The sequence below is a fragment of the Bacillus rossius genome, chromosome 3, assembly GCF_032445375.1.
Source record: "Bacillus rossius redtenbacheri isolate Brsri chromosome 3, Brsri_v3, whole genome shotgun sequence".
Taxonomy (NCBI): domain Eukaryota; kingdom Metazoa; phylum Arthropoda; class Insecta; order Phasmatodea; family Bacillidae; genus Bacillus; species Bacillus rossius.
In genome coordinates this window covers 33,348,719-33,367,889 of record NC_086332.1, presented here as the reverse complement: position 1 = coordinate 33,367,889, position 19,171 = coordinate 33,348,719, and the positions used below count along the sequence as shown (strand labels likewise).

Sequence of the window (19,171 nt, the reverse complement as noted above, 5' to 3'; positions counted from 1 at the left end):
AAAATACCACAAGCAGTTGCAGTGAATTCTATGACAATCGATCTTTTCGAGTCGTAGTAGCGGTTCAAAATCGTGGTCCCGATATCTTCTAGAGTTTATCACTGCGTTTTACAAACTCGTTATGGGCGTCTTTGGTAACATTATCCGTTGTTGTGTTATTTGTATGTGATGTGAAAAGTGAAAAAGTATTTATAATTTTATATATTCAGTCAACATAAATAAAATCACATGTGCTAGAATTGGTTTTGAGTCATTTTTATATAATTATAGTGAGATGGCGAGTAGGGAGAAAAAAAGTGAACTGTGGAAAAATTTTTCTATAAACTCAAGTGAACAAAATAAAGCAACATGTTTACATTGTTAAACGGTAATTTCTCGATGCAACCTTATGTGATAGTCTATAATAATGCTAGTTTTCCGCAACAAAAACTTACCCATTGTAAATTACAATTATTAGACTGTAGTTCAAGTTGTTTAAATAACAAATATAAATAGAAGGTAATTTAATTTACACTTTACAATGACTTAATAGTGTATTTTATATATTTTTATACTGTTATTATAACTGTATTCTCAATTTTACCTAAATTCACATGGAAATAAAATTTTTTGTGTGCATTATTTCACTTAAAAAAATTTGTTCATTATAATTGGTAACTGAATCGGTATCTGCCGATTATTGCTCTCATAATCGGTAATCAAATCGGTAATCGGTAAAGTCATATCGGTGCACCACTAGTTTTAACAATGCTTCCACACAGAATTGTTTATCAGCCTTGAGTACACATGTTCTAGTCAATTGTTTACTAACAATTGGTGGCAATTATGCTCATTTTCATCATTAGTGTTATAAAGACCTATCTGATAGTATAGTTAACAATATAAACTTTCATGAAAAGTAAAGTACTTAAATTTTTAATTATGTTTTTTATCATCTCTAATTTTTTTTAGCCTAAACCAAACTGAATAGAAAGCAAATTACTGCTCTTGCAAAAATCAAGGTTAAAATATAAGAACAAATTATAAATATTGTAGCTGTTGGTAGTTTGGCAGGTTGAAACAAATGAATTGGGGGGTAACATCTTGTTTACATCTGAGTTATTGTAAATGGCCTAGAGTTGAAACGGTGAATGAGCAACTGAATGTAATTGTGGAAGAAATTGTAGTACCTCGAGAAAATCCACCAGCCTTACGGAAACACCCACGTTGAATAAATTTGGGTTGGATTCCGCTGTAAATGGAACCTCAAGAGCTTCTGTGGGAGGCTAAACTACTGATCACCATGAACCTGACTAGTTTCAAAGGAATGTCTTGTTTGGGTAGTGCCGTTTAGAGACCCCACCTACTCTTTGCAGAGCTTCAGAAGGAATCACACAATTTGAAAACTGCCCAAATACATATTTAATGGTGTCTGTTTAAGAAAAAAATATTTAAGAATACGCTGAGGGTGAAGAGTAGTTCTGTTTCCATATTTCGTTTTTAAAACTGCATTTTTAGGAGAGTGAAAATGGCTAAAGTCGTGTTTTCAGAGTAATTTTTAGACGTGTAACCCGTAGTACAGATTCCGTGAAACCACTCGAGGGATTCGCATTACACCTTCATCTTAATTTATCTACCGTTTAAATAGTTGGTGCTTAAATACGGACGTAGTTATGCAATAAGGAACCAACCCACAATTTTGTTATATTTTATTTGAAAATAAATTAAAATAGTACAAGGTTGATCGTACCGTCGTTGCCATTATCGTATCGGTATTTATACTAACCATTAAAATCGTACCCACGTTATGTTATCAATATGAGAATTACAATTTGTAATTAACTTTTGACTTTGAAATACTCGGAATAGGTTTCATGCGGGTTGGTTCCTTTTTTTGCATAACTACGTCCGTTATAAGTCGCCGTGTGCGCTTGGGGGTGACACCGCGCCCCCCGGCGAGGCGGGAGCGGAGGAGCAGTTTCGGGGAGAGTGCGCGGGATTGTTCGCAGCGGGTTGCCGCACCTGGCTGTGTCCAGCAGCACGCCGCCGCCCGTCTCCTCGCCCCTCGCCGTCAAGATCAAGAGCGAGCCAAACTCCCCGCCGCGTGACGGGGGCCACGCCCACATGCACGGCCACGCGCTGGGCCATGCCCTCGGCCACATGCACGGCCACGGCTCCACCGGCCACCTCACCCCCACCCCAGGTACACCGCCACTCTCGTCTGCCGACGTTGTGTGGCACGTGTTGGTGACGTAGTTTTATATACGCAAAGAGTTCATTAGATACCTTGACTGAGAACGACGGTGCAACAGTTATCAACGTAAATACTCCTTGTAAGTAGTATATTTTATTACTAGAGACCCGGAAAATTGTGCCATAGCTCTTCGTCCTCCTCTTGTCTTCAAAAGTGTTTCCAATTACCAGCCGTAAAATGCCATTCCTCTTCCGAGATACTCTTACCTTTTTCATTGCGATTATTGTGCCTGTTTTCTGTTTTGCCTTACCCTGCAGCAAATAGGTACTATTACTATTGTCATAAAAGTTTGCAGTGTAATGTTTGAAACATAACTTAAGGGGCTTTGTGGAATGCTGTCTCACAGTAAGTATAGTGGCTATGGTGACAGATCAGTATGATCAGTATGACCACCAGGGGCGCAACAACAGGGGGGGCAAGGATATTTGGCCCCCCCCCCCCCCCTCTGAAACTTTGAAGTGGGGGCAAACGGGGGCAAAGAAAGTGCTGTGTAATCAATTTTTAGATGATAAAACTGCTAAAATAGCACCATTTTCCACCTTGAAATACAAATTAATTTTCCCGGGGGGGGAACACCTGGACCCCCCGCTTCAATAGGGGGGATCGATGATTCTTTATAAAAAGGTATATTGCCACCCCCTTTGGAAATTTAGTTGTTGCGCCCCTGATGACCACCCAGTAGACCTGCTCCTCGGGTCGGCCCGTGGAAGGGGCGTCGGAGTGCAGCGCCGCGTCTGGTTGCAGGGACGGTGACGCCCACCAACATGTCGCCGGGCGACCCGCGGCACAGCAGTAGCTCCGACTACGACAGCGGGCCCATGCAGAAGCGGTCTCGACTCAACGAGGGCTGGGCGACATAGTAGTGCGCGGCGGTGGGCCCCGGACGAACCACGTGCCACGCGAAGCGACCGCCGCCGTTGGCCGGGGGGCAGCTCCACGAGACGTGACCGCACCTCGGAGGTCGCCGGACCACTACCTTGTCCCGCAGCATTGCCGCCACTCGCACGAGCCGACAGACGTTTCTCAAACAGTCCATTTGTGATCGTGTCCGCACGAGGATAGAGCAACAAGTTGTTTTATATTGATGCATTCGTAATGCATGTTTTAGAACTTTATTGATAAACATATAAAAAAAAAGAGTTGTAAAAAAATGAGAAAACTAGTTGCATTATACTACAAGAGAACATTTTTGTACTAGGTTTGTTCGTGTGCACTACACTGCGTGACTACTATGTAGCCCCCAGATTTAATACGCGTATATTTTGCTAAGAATGAGAGTACGTGTTTGCTAAATGTTTTCTCCGGTTGTTTTTCCTGTAGTTGTGCTTGGTGTCGATCCAAACTGCGGTTCTTGGCACGCGAAACATAGACTATAGACAGATCTGCGGTCGTATGTGTAGAAATAGACCAGCACCGAGTTCACATTTGTAACAGTAGATTGACTAATATAGGAAAACAAACTGAAAATAAATTTTTGTTAAGGAGTTAGAAAAATTTAAACTATGTGAACTAGCTATCACATGTACAATTATATATACATATTATATATATATATATATATTTTCTGAAAACATTATTAATTTCTGTAATTTGCAATATGGTTTTAAATGTTGAATGTAATATATAAGTTTATGTTGCCATTGCATACCTGGTGCTTGATCTTTGTAGGCGTATTTTGTAAACCAGAAATTAAGAAGCATGTGATTGTTGTAATGGTTCTGCCATGCTGTTAGATACGTAACGTATTGTCTTAGTCATTTTCCCCATGATGCCACATCACAACAGTGTCATTATTGTACACTCATCTTTTAAAACTTATGCCCTTGTTTTTTCTAGTACGTTTGCTTAGAACTGCTGGATGAAATCTCTTTTAAACATTTTTATAAAAGAAAAAGCATTGAAGCTTTGGCTAGTTAAGCTCTTTTGTGTTTTTTTCTGCATCGCCATAGTTTTTGTTCAAACAGGTTAGCCATTTAAACTTACTAACATATATTTTCTGAGTTCTAAGAAAAAGTTTACATGATGCATATTTACGACCTTTTGTGTAATGCCTTTACAAAGTCAAAGTTTTATAAAGCTAATAGATTTAAAGTTTTTGGTAAAAGCTACCCGAAATAGCAATCCTTAATAGGAAATATTACTCCATTAATCGAGTGCTCTTTCTTTGCATAATGATGTAGCGTTAACATTTATGCCTTGAAATTAATAGATGAGAAAAACCACTTCCTGCTTCATTTTTAAAACTGGTAATAGTTCATCATATTGGTTCCAACATTATTATTTTGTATTTGTGTTCCTGTAACAGTTTGATCTAGTTTTAAATCGTAGATTTTTCGTGGGCCTGTGTTACTTGTTTGTGCTATACAGTCAAGGTGCACCATTTAGAAATTAGATAGCTTCTTAGGATGATATAAAAACCACCCACAATACTTTTTAAAATTTTTTGATGGTTTTAGTAACCAGCCACATGATTTGAAGATTAGGATTAATTTTCTGTGCCCTTGTACTCTCTGTGTTGTGGTCACAAACAGAAAATCCCATGAAGTGTTGAAAGTTAAAATTATGGTTCTGGCAAATGTTCCTTGAGAACAAACCATTTGATCTTCAGATATGCTTTTCGAGAGTATTTTTTGCTGCTCTCATTCATGCTGAATGTTCACAGTGGCTTATTTTATCTAGTAATATTCTTCAAGAGAGCTTAAAGTTTTCTTAATACGTATCTTCAATATTATTCTTGGATTTGAATGTACTTTGATACAATTTTAAGTAATTTCTATCATATCTTGGAATTAAAATCAATTTGGAACTTAGTGTCATAAGTTTCTTTGATATCAAATGCTTTTTGGCTGTTCCCTGAATTACTTGAAACACAATATACGTAAAAAAAAAAAAAAATTACAGTGAGAACGGAGAAAAATGCAAGATGAATTGAATAAATTAATTACAGCAACTAATGTAAGTTAATTTGGCTTGTAACTCAACAAGTTGCTGGCTGTGCTGTATGTTTTACTCAGTGCAAAGGACAAAGTGCGCGTGTGCATTTGTCAATTTCTATGTCAGTGAACAGTGGATATGTGTACTTTAGACATTTTCAACTTAACTGTGCCATTACGATTGAAAATGTATATACATTGCAATTTTCTCAACTTGCATCTGACCTTCTTCATTAATAGAGAAAAGTAAATAATATTGTATATATATTTTTTAGAATTTTTTTTAAAGTTAATTGAGATACAATTGTTCATATATTTCATGCCATGGAAAAAAAATTAAAGCAATTGCTTAGTTTAGAAGTCAACACTTGTTGAAGTTTCCTTGATGTACACACACACACATATAGCAACTCACTGGGTCAGGACTCTGGTCTGGCTTATCTATGGAGTCAGAAGAGAGAGTGTCTACTTATGTGAAAGCTAGTTTGCAGTTGTCAGAATTTTAAATTTAAAAAAAATCCAAATCAGGTTTTCAATTCTTGCAGTTCCATTCCCTTTGCTTCTTCACTTTAGGTAAGTAGGCTGTTGGTAAGCTGACTAAATGCAGAGCTAAGTCCGCTTTCAGTTATAAGAATAATGATGTAATGCAAAATTAACAATTAAACTATGTATTTTTGAAAAAGAAAAATAAAACAGATTGCAGTTTTAATAATTTTAAAATCTGGGAGACTGATAAAAATTGATGAAAATTAAATTTTGTCCCAAGTGAATTAAACATCCTTGTCATCAGTTCTTTATATTTCTACACATAAATTTACTTGAGCGTCTGACATAATTGATTTTGGTGTTTTAGTTTTATAATACCTCAACCGACATAGTTACCAGTTACAGTGTTTGGTATGCAATGATACATATTTGTTTCATGTTATGGAAATAAAGGAGATTTCATCCATCATAGTTAAGATATTGGTTCCTTGGGGAGCAGACGAGTGGCTATTTGGCACATACAAGTGCAATCTTTGTCTTTTGTGTCGCAAACAGTTAACTTGTATTATGTGATATTTTTGTGGAAGTATAAAGTAAACTTTCTTTCTTTTGTTATCGTTAGCTGTGTTTTAGTTTATTCTCTTTTCATCCTTGGTAAATAGTAAATGTGCTAGCGATTTATATCCGAACATCACTAGTTGCACCAATGCAACCACACAATGGGAGAACATTAAAAATATCAACTCGATAGTTGATAATTTTACCTCATCACTTAAATATGACTGCTACAAGCAAAATTTCTGGTAGTGTAGATAACTATGTATGCTTATTTAATTTTGATAACAACGTATTAATTTTTTGTTTGATAAAGAATATTTTTTTTTATTTTTATGTTTAGTTAATCAAACTATCAGCTAAGTGTTATTAAGACAATTTTGTACCAGTTCTAAGTGCCAGAATCAAAACATTTCATTATTTAAAAAATTTAAGAAAATAAACTACTGTAAATTAATTTTTTTCGTAGGTTTTTGAGCACTTTTTACAGCAACATTTTTCTTCTACAATTTGTGTATTGGTGCTTATAAATATATATATTTTTTTTACATTTTTGTTTTTTACTGCTGCTGTTTTAGAAATATGTTATATTTGTTAAAGAGAATGATTATAGTGGTATTTTAAATACCCTTTTTTAAAAAGTATTTGTAGGGTTAGCAACTGTAATAGCTCCAATCCTGTTTATATTTTAAAGCACCAACTTTTTAATCAAAGAGTACATATTGAAGATTTTTATAAAGTTTGTTGTAAGATTTTTTATGACATCTGGATTTAAAGATTTGGAGAAGATAGTTTTGGGAGTCTGTCTATTGCAAAATATTTTATGGAATTTATATTTTTAAGACAGCTGTAAGTGTGGAAGATAAACCTCGCAAAAATATGTATTTGGAAAAATAGTTCAAAATTATTACAGAGTTATAGCATTATATTGATGAGCACATTATCGTTTACTGAAAATTATGATGACTGGAACTAAAAAGTAATTTATTTTTATTAAAATTTTGTGTTGAAAATATAACATATCTGTTCATAGGTTTGTACAACTTATTACAGTTTCAAAGTTTTTATCTAGTTACGAGGTTGTGTTCCAATTGTGTCGACCATATTTGTTGAAACCATATCTACCACATTTCACTATCAGAAAAGCTCTACAATAATGGTCACTGTTGGCTGTGAACAGTCTGTAGTGTAAACTAACTTGTGTCTTTTTGTAGCACCATTGCTGCCGGCTGTATTGTAGTGAATCTTTTGCACAACCAGTAGAATGAAAACTGGTGTTTTATCTGTCCAAGAACATTTTTGTCCTTCGTATCTCCACTCTAGGACGGCCTTACTCTGAGTGCCTCATCGTGTGCTTGTTCACTTTCGACCGACCGATCATGTCCATAATTGTCAATTTATTTGCATGTCACCTTCGTGTCTGGTCACGGCTGCACCTCTTGTTTTGTTTTCGACGAGCGTGGCTTTCACATGGCGTCCTGGTGGTTTGTGCGACCGAGCGATTCTTGCCTGTTCAATGTTACCCCGTCGTTGGCGATGGTTGACTCTCGTGACGTGTCAGTGTTGCTGTTAGGTGTTTCATTGGGATGTTTGTGTAAAGACCAGTGTTCCAGCACGTTTTTGGTGGTTAACTGGTGTGTTTGGTGTAAGATGTACTGGACAAGCTGATGTCACTATTGATATTAAACCGACTTGAATAGTCTATAACAAGTTAAACTGTTAGTCTTGTTGAAGGTTGCAAAAGTCTTGTAGGTATTTCTGCCAATTTTGTTTGGTCTTTGTTGTGGGGATTAGAGATTTTTATGTACATATGAAACCTAAAATTGCCAAATCTGTTGTTTGTACTGTTTGTATAGAATGTTTGTTGTTTGTTTACATATGAAATTGTTAACTGAATGCAACTTTCACAAAAAAAAACTGTTGTACATTTTGAAAAGTTTTCTCACTTTTAGGATATTTGGATTTCGCAAAACTACCAGGACGGCATGTCATGATAAGTTGACACTTGATCAGCGTTAGTGTAAAATTGTATCATGGTGAAGTTAAGTGTCTTGTTGAATTGCTAGGATGTTGTTGGCACAGACTTAATGAGTGGTTTTATTGTTTTGGCAGGGGTAATGAATAGTTTATATAAATATCCCTTATACCTATTTACAACATTTTATGTAAGTACATTTATTTTTTGTTTCATAGAAATATTTGAAGGAAAATAAACTTTGTAATGTTTGTAAAATGTTTTCTTCTAAGAATATTAGAGTTGGAAAAGTGTGGAAAATTTTGGTTTGAGTTGAGTCGAGCTAGTTCAGTAAATAATAGCTTTGAGTCGAGTCCAGTCCACTCCACATTTGATCATTTTCTTTTAGTTCATTTGAGTTAAGTTGAGTCCTTGAAAATCAAGTCGAGTTGGAGTAGTTGCAGAAATTTCAGAGAACAATTTTATGTTCCAGGTGGTTATATGTTAATGCAGCCTTAGCTGTATAGTCATTTGTGCCATGTTATTAAGTAAAATATAACGTTCAATCATACCAATGCATGATTTCTTCACAAATTGAGTGTTTTATTCCCACTGGATTCTGAAACACTCACTATTTGATCTCAAGTAAATTGTGAGCTTCAGGTAATTAAAAATGAGAAAATATAAACAAATTTTTGTATTGTCAGTATCATTTTTAATGATTTTATTAGACTTCATAGCCTCTCTCAACTTTCAAATTTTTTTTTTAACCAGCCTGAATTGAAAAAGCCACTTTGCAGAGATAATCAAGCAACATTAGTAGTACTCAATATCATCTTTTCAAATTTGGAAATTTTTTTAATGCCATTCACAAAGGACGTTTATAAACTGTAACATTGCAGAACTGAAAAATGTAAACAAACAAAATATTACCTTGTATTTTTTTTTTCTAACATATATTCTGCCTTTTTCTGGTAAATACAGATTATTTCGACTTAAAAACTAGTAATACTTAAAAAAAATTTATTTCACATCACATACTTAAAAAAAGGGGACATTAAATTAAGTGCAAGATAAGTTTTAACTTAGGGTTGTAAACAAAAATAAAAATGTTCGTCATTTTGAAGATACATGTGATGATATGTGAAGATACATGTGAAGATACATGTTGTGTCACTATTTCTTCTTAATATCCAATTGAATTATTAATTAGAAACTTAAATCAGCAGATGTACAATTTAAGCATGATTAGGCACAGCTATAATATCTATGAGACCTCATTTTAACTGCTGTCTTCACATGGTATTGTTTCCATTCCTCTGCCAGAGCAATGTAGATTCTCACTTATTCACTGAGGCTGGTTATTTGCCACTTTCTTGCAGTTTGTTTACTTTATATTTATTTTAGAATGCTAATATTTGTGTTTGTGAAGAAGTTGTACCATACTGTTATATTTTTTATTTTTAGTTGTTTTTAGAATTTGACAACCTGTTTTGTTTTAATAGGAAATATCAATACTGATATGCCAGAAAAAGGTGCAATATAGTTATTTTGCCAGACATTTAAATTATTAATTAAATATTAGAAAATGATTAAATAAGTAGTAAAATTTATGAAATGAATATAAAAAAATATTCAATAAGTTCAAAGTAAGGAAGGTAAATAAAAAGTTATTTTGTCTTAAAATTTGCCTTAGATTTTTTCTGTTATTCATTACTAAAACTCTATCAATTCCTCCAGTTAAAGTTAGCAATAAAAATATATGTGTGAATGAATGTTTCTTAAAAACATTAGTATCTTCTAATCTGCAATCAATAAGTTCGACGATGATGGTATGTAAATAAAATTCAGTAAGTTTTATTTGCCAGTAAGTGTTAAATATTCAGTTTCTGATAATGATGGGGCTACATTGACCTACTGGAAGAACATAGTAGAGACTCCGATTTCAGGAAGATAGCACCCTGGCCAGATAGTCTTTAGCCATCCCCCTTCCTTTTCCATTTTCTCTTACAGCAAGCGCTGGGATATTAAAGTCTTTTGTTGTGATTTAAATTGTAAGATTTTACATGTATTTTTTTTTTTTAAATATCATTACCATAAGTTATTATTCCCATCCCTTAAATTTTTTTGTCTTATTTTTTTCGCATCTCAAATTCTCCCGTCCCTCAAAAACTGGCTCTCTGGGAAAATGCCCAGTTGGTCTGTTTGTAAATTGAGGCCTGCTTAGTAGGTGAAAATTATGAAATCAGTATGCAACTATTTACGGGTGGGAACATATGGTTTGTACCTTGGTACAGGATTTATATCAACCAAAATGGTTGTAGTATTTATTTCAGACTTATGAAACAATCATAGTAAGAAATACGACCCTAAGAAGTGGTATACCAGCCATTAACATCATCCAATCTTCGTACGTTTACAAATTTGGACTTATTTCCTTCAAGAAGTAAAATCCAGATTGCTGTTGTCACCAAAGCCCTCGTGACTTTGAAGAATGCAACAGAGCCTTAAAGAGTCTGAGGACAGATGGTTGGTAATAGAGGGGCGAGACCAAAATTAATTTGTCGTTTTTGGAGCTAAGGTCTTTTGAAAGAAAAAGTGTACAATTTAACAGGTGTTTTGTTGACAAGCTTAGTTTGAATTTCAGCCGCTTTGCACTGAAAGATATAAACCCAAGGCAACTTTAATGATTGGTATTTAGAGCAAATAATAGCTACGCAAGCTGTGAATAGTGTCATAGAAGGTAAAAATAAAAATTTCCCTGTGAAATAATCCACTTATTTAAAAAAGTATGCACCTGCTATTGAAATGTAACGTTACATTGCTTATAGAGTCTGTGCCAACATACTGTCCTCGTGAGCTAGAAAGAGCAGCCTTGGCATTTGTTGTGTCTCTTCTCCGGTATTCTGTGCCTTCACAATCCCTCATAATTCACTTTCACTTACACACTTGTACACACACACACTCACACACACATACACTTATTGTTCTTTTGTGGCGAAATGCAATCAAAATTGTCACAGAATGTTTTCTATGAAGCACAATTACTAAAGAAAATTGTTAGTGAGAATGTCTTTTAGATATGAGTCTCTTTAAAGTGAGATATTTATATATATATATAAATAGATTGTGAATGTGTAATTATTTACAGGGATGCACATATGTGAAAAAAAAGTACATAGAGGTCTATTTTGCTGTCTGTAACAATAAACACCTACTATTGCTTATAGAAAAACAAAATATGTTGTTGCTTTTGTCTTCCATCAATAAGTATGGAAACTGTTCTCTATGTTAACTTGGTAACTTTTCAATTTCATTTTTATGAGTTTTTAGTAATGTTTCGATTTTATAAATACTCATTTTTTGTTTAATGTGTACTTACTTTCCAGTGTTGAGGAGGAGGAAAGGGTTTATAGAAAGATTTCTGATGTTATAGTGATGAGTTTTTTTACCACCTGAATGTGCAATATTATGTTTGTAAATCATGCACTGTAGTTGAAATTGTGTTGATGAATATTGCTTTTAGAGATATAATTATTTGAGGAGAGTGTAACATGTTTCTCGTTTCTTCATTTGGAAAACAACCAAAGTGTTATTTTTGTTCCCCTTGGTAGTAATAATTGTGATTCTAGTGACCATGTGATGGCAGAGCGGCGGTTGTCATTTGTAATTGTCATGTCTGCCAGGCAACACAAGAATAAAGTTTTAAATGTTCTATCCACTAGTGTTTTTATTATTTCCATCTTCAACATGTGCTTTTTTTTATTATTTTATAAATATTATTTGTCTCATTTCCTAGTGGTAAATATATACACATGAAGTATGTTTTGTGCACTACACACAGCTGTGATATAATTTTAACAGGATGCCATTTACCTTTAAAAAAAATATTTCAGCTATATATTTTTATTATTATACAAAGAATATTTTCTCGTAAAAGGTAAAACACTGTCTTGTCATGAGCTAACAGATTAGCCAGAGTTACGATCTGGTTTTACTTATTTTGACATTAATCGGTAAAAATACTATTGTTATGCGTAACAGCATCTTATATGTAGCCTGTATCTTTCAAGTGCTTAAGTTCATAACAAAATGAGCCAACATTATGTAGTTTTTGTGTTAAGGTACAAGTGACTCTTAATTTAATATGATTCAACTTAGGCAAAAGATTAATAATGAATTGATGTAAAATATACTAAACATTTACATAAATAGTCAAGTTACTATAGTATTTAAACTCAGAATTTGGAAAACAGCATATTAAAAAAATTCTATTTAAGATTCATTTGCCTAATGCTATAACTATTACTATTACAGAAGGAAAAATATATTTTTTTTCTCTTGTACATTTTAAACTAAATTAGCAAAATTGCTGACCATCAAATTAGTGCAGTTACACATAACATACTTATTTTTGTGTTTGAGAAGTTTTAGTTACCAATATTGGCGATTCAACATACAAATCTATATTTTATGTTTAAAAATAAATAATTAATACCAACAACTAAATACAATTTTACTAGAGCTTTATGTTTACACAGAGCCTTATTGATGTGACAATTATATTTGTTTAAAGTTACATTTGTATAATACTACCAAATTTAGACTCATTTCTGAAATTGCTTATCTAAAACAATTGTTTTGGAAAGTTTTATCACATTAGGAATTTCACAAAATAGGTCAAATGTCTTTGGTTTACTGTCAACTTAGTTACGACCCTGACCTGGGGTAACACCTGGGAGGCAGTTGCTAGTTGGTCCACATTTGCTTTTTGAGTTGCTTGCTTCGCCCATGTTGCTTCCATGGCCTGAGCTTCCTGTCTGGATTTGGTTGTGACCCTGACCTGGAGTAACATCTGGGAGGCAGTTGCTAGTTGGTCCGCATTTGATTTTTGAGTTGCTTGCTTCGCCCATGTTGCTTCCATGGCCCGAGCTTCCTGTCTGGATTTGGTTGTGACCCTGACCTGGAGTAACACCTGGGAGGCAGTTGCTAGTTGGTCCACATTTGCTTTTTGAGTTGCTTGCTTCGCCCATGTTGCTTCCATGGCCCGAGCTTCCTGTCTGGATTTGTTTGTGACCCTGACCTGGAGTAACACCTGGGAGGCAGTTGCTAGTTGGTCCGCATTTGCTTTTTGAGTTGCTTGCTTCGCCCATGTTGCTTCCATGGCCCGATCTTCCTGTCTGGATTTGTTTGTGACCCTGACCTGGAGTAACACCTGGGAGGCAGTTGCTAGTTGGTCCGCATTTGCTTTTTGAGTTGCTTGCTTCGCCCATGTTGCTTCCATGGCCCGAGCTTCCTGTCTGGATTTGGTTGTGACCCTGACCTGGAGTAACACCTGGGAGGCAGTTGCTAGTTGGTCCACATTTATTGAACGTGTGTACCTCTGTGTCCTTGAAGGAAAGCAATGGTATGCTCTTGACACACTGCAGCATCAATATGACTGCCAGTGATGATGTCAAAATGTTCATTTTGTTGTCTGGAACATAATTAATCCACAAATTAATTATAACTTCTGGTATTATTTTTTTTTTAGCCTTTATGTATATTTAATTTTTTCTTCAACATAAGGCTTAAAAAACAAAATAAAATGGTCAAATCAAGATTTGAAACAACAGTTGAAGAGAGCAGTGGAAAAATTTTAACAAGGCACAGACAATCACTGCAGTGAATCAAGTTATATGTTTGGACAGTACTAAAAATGTAAATAAGTGGCAATAATTGTCTGCATTGAAGATTTTTAATTATCTTTATCTCTTTGTGAGTTTAAATCCTTCTATGAATATATTATTAAATTTCTACATCAGACTACTTATTACATAATATTTTCAACATGGTCCACTACGTGTGCGGTCAATGGCTTTTGGATTTTAGCATTTTACCTTTACAGAAGTCTTGATATCACAGAGTTTATTGTTTTCTTTGCTAAGATATAGCTCAATATTCTTAATGAAGATTATGTAGGGAATCCAATTAAACATCAAAATACTTACATTGTTTTTTTAAATAAAAAAAAAAACTAATTTAATTTATAGGTTTTGATGACCTACAAAATACGTGAAAACACACTAGCCTGTACTACCAGCTTCAAATTTATTTTATAAGTTATCTGTTATTTCATGATAGTTATATGGTTCTAAAAAAGCAAATCTGATGGATTTCAAAAATACATTGCCTGCAAAGTGCAGAACTATGGTAAAACAACAGAGAACACCCTAAAGACCACATTTGTTTTGCATATTTCTTAGGTTACACCATAATACAGAGTGGGGCAAAAGCTGTGTATAAGTTCTGAAGGGCTTCTAAAAAAAACTGAGCAATTTACAGAAATGAGTTTTTTTTCCTGGAATCAGTAATACATAGCCATTTGAACTCCCCCCTTCCACCCAGCTTCCTATCCCTACCACAGGTGGAGCACTGGCCCTTCAAAACGAATACACGCCTTTTACATTTTTGATGATCCTATAGCCCACCCGGCTCAAGTTTCGATGACTACACTTAGATGGATGTTCCCTGTGGACCTCATCTCTACGAGGTGACATGGGGTGGCCCGCACACACATTTGTGACTTCTTCCTGCGGGGAGACCTCAAGGAAAATGTTTTGAAACATCGTTTTCCCACCTTGGAAGGACTGAAGATGCAAATTCGGGAGGAAATCACCGCTATACCCCTTGAAATGTGCCAAAAAGCAGTCAAATAATTTCAAAATGGCCTTCATCAATTCATCGCTGCTGATGGCCACCATCTTCCCGATGTGATCTTCCGAACATAATAAAAAAAATAAGGATGTTTACTGATTCCAATAAAATAAACCTTATTACTGTAGGGTGCTCTATTTTTTTTAATAGCCCTTGAAAACCGATACACACCTGTATTTACCAACATTATTACTGTTATTTAGACAGAAACAAGTAAAGTCAAGGGTGACATCAACATGTGTATCATATGCCCTACGGCTTGTGCACACAGCTTTGCTGTGCAGTTTTTAAATATGAGAGGTTAGATAATGATTAATAATTTTATTGTTGAAAAGTGTGTGACAAAGATCAGTCTTACATGTACTGTGGTTTCGTCGCCAATCAGATAGAAAGTTTAAAATTAAAGTAGTGTGAAAACGCACAGTTTGGTTATGCTGCAAGGACTTTGAATGACTACCTAATGTTTTGAAAGTATACATACTGTGTAGTTTGACTATTTTTCATTTATATCTGTGCAAAACTGTGTTACAAATATATTAAGTATTTTCTGTAAAAATTTGTATTTCGAAAACCTTAGGTAGGCCCTACTGTTGTAATTTTTTATCAGGTGGGATGACCCTTTAATGTGACTTTAAGAAAGAACGTTCAATGATAACTCCCACATTTATTTATTGAACTACTAGCTTTAACCCGCGGCTTCGCTCGCGTTGATATCATTAAATAAGTATCAAAGATCATTGCAAAGAAAATTTAATAATATGGTAATTGTTTTTTTTATTGCGTGACTGGGATCATCAGTATTTCAAAATTCTAACATACATTTTAGCTTGAAAAACTGAAAACATATTTTATTGAAATATGTTCCACTATTACAAAAAATAAATAATTTTAAACACTAACATTTTAAAAAAGTTAAGAGTATTAACGTATAATAAATTATTTTTCTTTTAAAAAGCTTAAATCAGAGTATTATTCTAGCATGCTCCTGTATACTATGTTATATGTTTTTTTCTGTCCGGTGCATATATGTGCAGATTTCGGGCATTGGACACACGCGAACAGGCTACATATAGTTGGCCATGGGAAAAGTATGGCTTTTCCAAATGCACTCCTGCTAACTGCAATGTTTTCCCTTGCGCTTTTTTTTGATGATAACAGCGAAACTAAGCCTGACGGGAAACTGAAATCTCTTGAATTTGAACGGTAGATCGTTGGGGATGATGGGAATTCGGGGTATGATAACACTTTCTCTTTTACCGACACCTGTTAAAATAGTGGCCCCAAGTATATTCTACCCTTACCCGAAGCCACGTTCCATTACATAGTCGAGGAGCATCTAGATTTCACATAAGCCTAACTTGTAAATTTAGTTTCATTTGAAGTTTATGTGAGGGTACACCCAGGCGCGGATTTAGGGGAGGGCAACCGGGGCGAAAGCCCCCGGGCCTCCACAAACGGAGGGCCCCCACAAATGGAAGGCCTCCACAAACGGAGGGCCCCCACAAATGGAGGGCCCCCACAATAGAGACTTCGGGAGAAAAAAAAATCTTTCAAATTCCGACAAGTAAACATTAATAAACATATTTTCCTTGGATATTCTTTTTTCGTTGTTTTACCTTTACCTACAGTACTTTGTACATACATGATTATGTTATTGTTAAATATTAACAGAAATAATTTATCTATATTTGTTCACTCCAATCAGGCAATCAGTAAAATATCGAAATGCCTATTCAGCCTATTCCCCGTATTTGCGTGTCGATACGAGATACGACGGTACCTGTTTCCCCCGTTTTTGCCTGTACGATCCGTCGTAGCGTTGACAAGTGTCCGCTGAGTGGCGTGCTTGTAGCAGGGAATCCCGGAATTTGATACATTCTCGTGCGTCTGAGAAGCTACGAACTTACGTACATTGTGCAACAAATGTAAATCCTTTCGAATTTTTTGTGGACGTGAGTATTTTCATCGTTATCTTGTAATCTACAATATAAAGCGAATGTCGTATTTGATTGTGCAATTACGAAAACGTGTTTTTCATATAATTCTTGTCTCCGATTATATTTATGTATGTTTTTTAAATACTAAGAGAATCTACTTGATTTCACAATAAATTATTTATTGGAAAAAAAAAATTGTTCATTTTATTTGGAATATAATTTGGGGCCAGGGGGCCTCCGCTCCTCTGTTGCCCCGAGGCCTCCAGACCTGTAAATCCGGCCCAGGGTACACCCGAAAGTTCAAGTGAATTTAAAAACTCCGCAGGATATGAAGTGCTTTGTTCTGTATCCATGATTGTATCTATTGACAAATACCTACTCCTTGCACATCCTTTAAAATATAAATGTTGATTTTATTAACTAGGTATATCATTTGTTGGCGCCAATATTGCTCTTGCGCACAACCACTGATAACTATCCAAATTTTGTTGCAAGTCCGGGAAAACTTGAGTAATATGATCCACATCATTTTCTACTAAATTACAAAATTCTCTTGAAAGTAAAATATAATCTTCAGCATCAACGTCCAAACAACCATCGCCAAAGAAAATAAACAGACACCTAACCTCAAAAATTAAAAGAGTTTAATTATTACCTACTTGGCGGTACAGAAAAATAACATTTAATAGTGAATTGTCCGCCGGTATTACAGTATTAGATTGGCGAATTATTTAATTTACTTATTGAAACGCCAGATGGCGTTAAATTTCATTCAAATTACTCAAACCATCAGTCGGATGATTATACAAACCATTATAAATTATTTTGCCCCTCGAAAAAAAAAAATATTTTTTTAAAATTTTTATAAAAGGTGTCCTATTTCCTTCACTATACCCTTGAAAATATGTGTACAAAATTTCATGATGATCGGCAGAGTAGTTTCCGCGTGAATGCATAAGAAACAAACAAAGAAACAAACCAACTCACATTCGCATTTATAATATTAGTAAGGATTGGAATCAAGTGCAAATGTATGAATTTAAATGTTTCAATATTGCCTTTGAAGTGGTGATATAAGTTTTACTTTTCCTTATAGACTAATAACAGACTTATTGTTGCATATAAATCTTAAAATAGTTTAAATTTAAATTTAATCTGATTTTATTATATATTGAATAAATTCTATTTTTATTTAAAAATTTCAATAGTTAAAATAGTTTACTAACCTTGCAGTGTTCAGGAACAATGTGTGGAATCACAATCTGTGTGTTGCGTAGTGTATGAGTTAAGAATATAGACTTTGAGTTTGTAGATATCTCATCAGGTCGATGTGGAACAGTTTTCGCAATTGTCAAAGTGAAGAGCTTTATTGACACCATCTCATTTAAAACACTTATCACATAGTTAAATAGTGACATGTGAAATGTAGACCTTACAGAGAACAAATTATATTCAAACATGACCACTTCTGTGATATAAATTTAAAACTGCTGGTACTTAAAAAGTTATATTTTTATTTATTACTCATTTCTAAGACAGAGCATGGCTTCATTTCTGTTCTGAAAAAAATAGAGAAAATATTAAAGAAAACATTTACAGAATATTTCTGAAAAAAATTGGCAAAGCTAGGAAAAAGATTCCTTACAAAAAAAATAAGAGGACAATTTGTTAACAACTTTTTCTCTTAAGTGATTATTACTTCAATAATTTATATACCCTTAAATAAAAATTTTAAACCTCTTTTTTATTTTTTGAAGTCTGAAAAAGTATTTACTTCTAAGCAACAAATCAGCAAATAATGATTTTTTACAACAGAGCTCTTACACCTGTTGAACATGGTTTACAATATCACTACCCTACAGAAATAAAATTCAGGCGGGAGTAGTATAGAATAGGGCAAGCTGGGACTGGCGCCGGCGCGTGGTGTGTGGTGTCGGTGTCCGCCATCTTGGATTGTGACGTCACGGCGGCCATCTTGGATGGTTGTGACCTTGACCTTTGACCTTGACCTTGAATTTGATCCTCAAAATGTGTCAAAATCCGCCAAAATTGGGCAAAATTTGCCCAAAATTCCTCAAAAATCGCCAAAATTTCAATTTCTGTGAAAAAAAATTCCGCCAAAAATTCGCAAAAAATTCCTCAATTCGAAAATCAGGATTTCGAAAATCCTCAAAAGTCGTTTTGCCCTAGAAAGAACCCTAATTCCTAAAACTGGCTTAAAACTCCTAAGAGATAGCCGCTTATAAGCCATTTCTAGGAATAAGGATACCATGACCGCCATCTTGGATTATGTCGTCATCGATGCATTTTTCGTTACGGCCGCCATCTTTAACTTTTTATTTATTATCCGATTTAAACGAATTTTTTTTAAAATTTA

The 19,171-nt window shown here is 34.6% G+C and overlaps 1 protein-coding gene and 1 long non-coding RNA gene across 17 annotated transcripts in view; one reads left to right on the top strand and one right to left on the bottom strand.

Annotated features, from left to right (window-relative positions):
* The window catches only part of LOC134530490 (myocyte-specific enhancer factor 2), a 141,013-nt gene extending 129,133 nt beyond the window's left edge, over positions 1 to 11,880 (top strand). For all 16 annotated transcript variants that reach the window (XM_063365355.1, XM_063365345.1, XM_063365346.1 and 13 more), the window contains exons 8-9: positions 1,989 to 2,182; positions 2,978 to 11,880. In XM_063365355.1, the coding sequence (XP_063221425.1) occupies positions 1,989 to 2,182; positions 2,978 to 3,093 (310 nt within the window). In that variant the 3' untranslated portion in view covers positions 3,094 to 11,880. The remainder of the gene's footprint in view (positions 1 to 1,988; positions 2,183 to 2,977) is intronic.
* Positions 11,881 to 12,656: 776 nt separating this feature from the next.
* LOC134530493 (uncharacterized) lies at positions 12,657 to 18,200 on the bottom strand. Its single transcript, XR_010074828.1, has 2 exons — positions 18,021 to 18,200; positions 12,657 to 13,637 (listed from the first exon to the last, which is right to left on the bottom strand). It is a non-coding gene; the product is annotated as an uncharacterized LOC134530493 (long non-coding RNA).
* Positions 18,201 to 19,171: the final 971 nt, after the last annotated feature.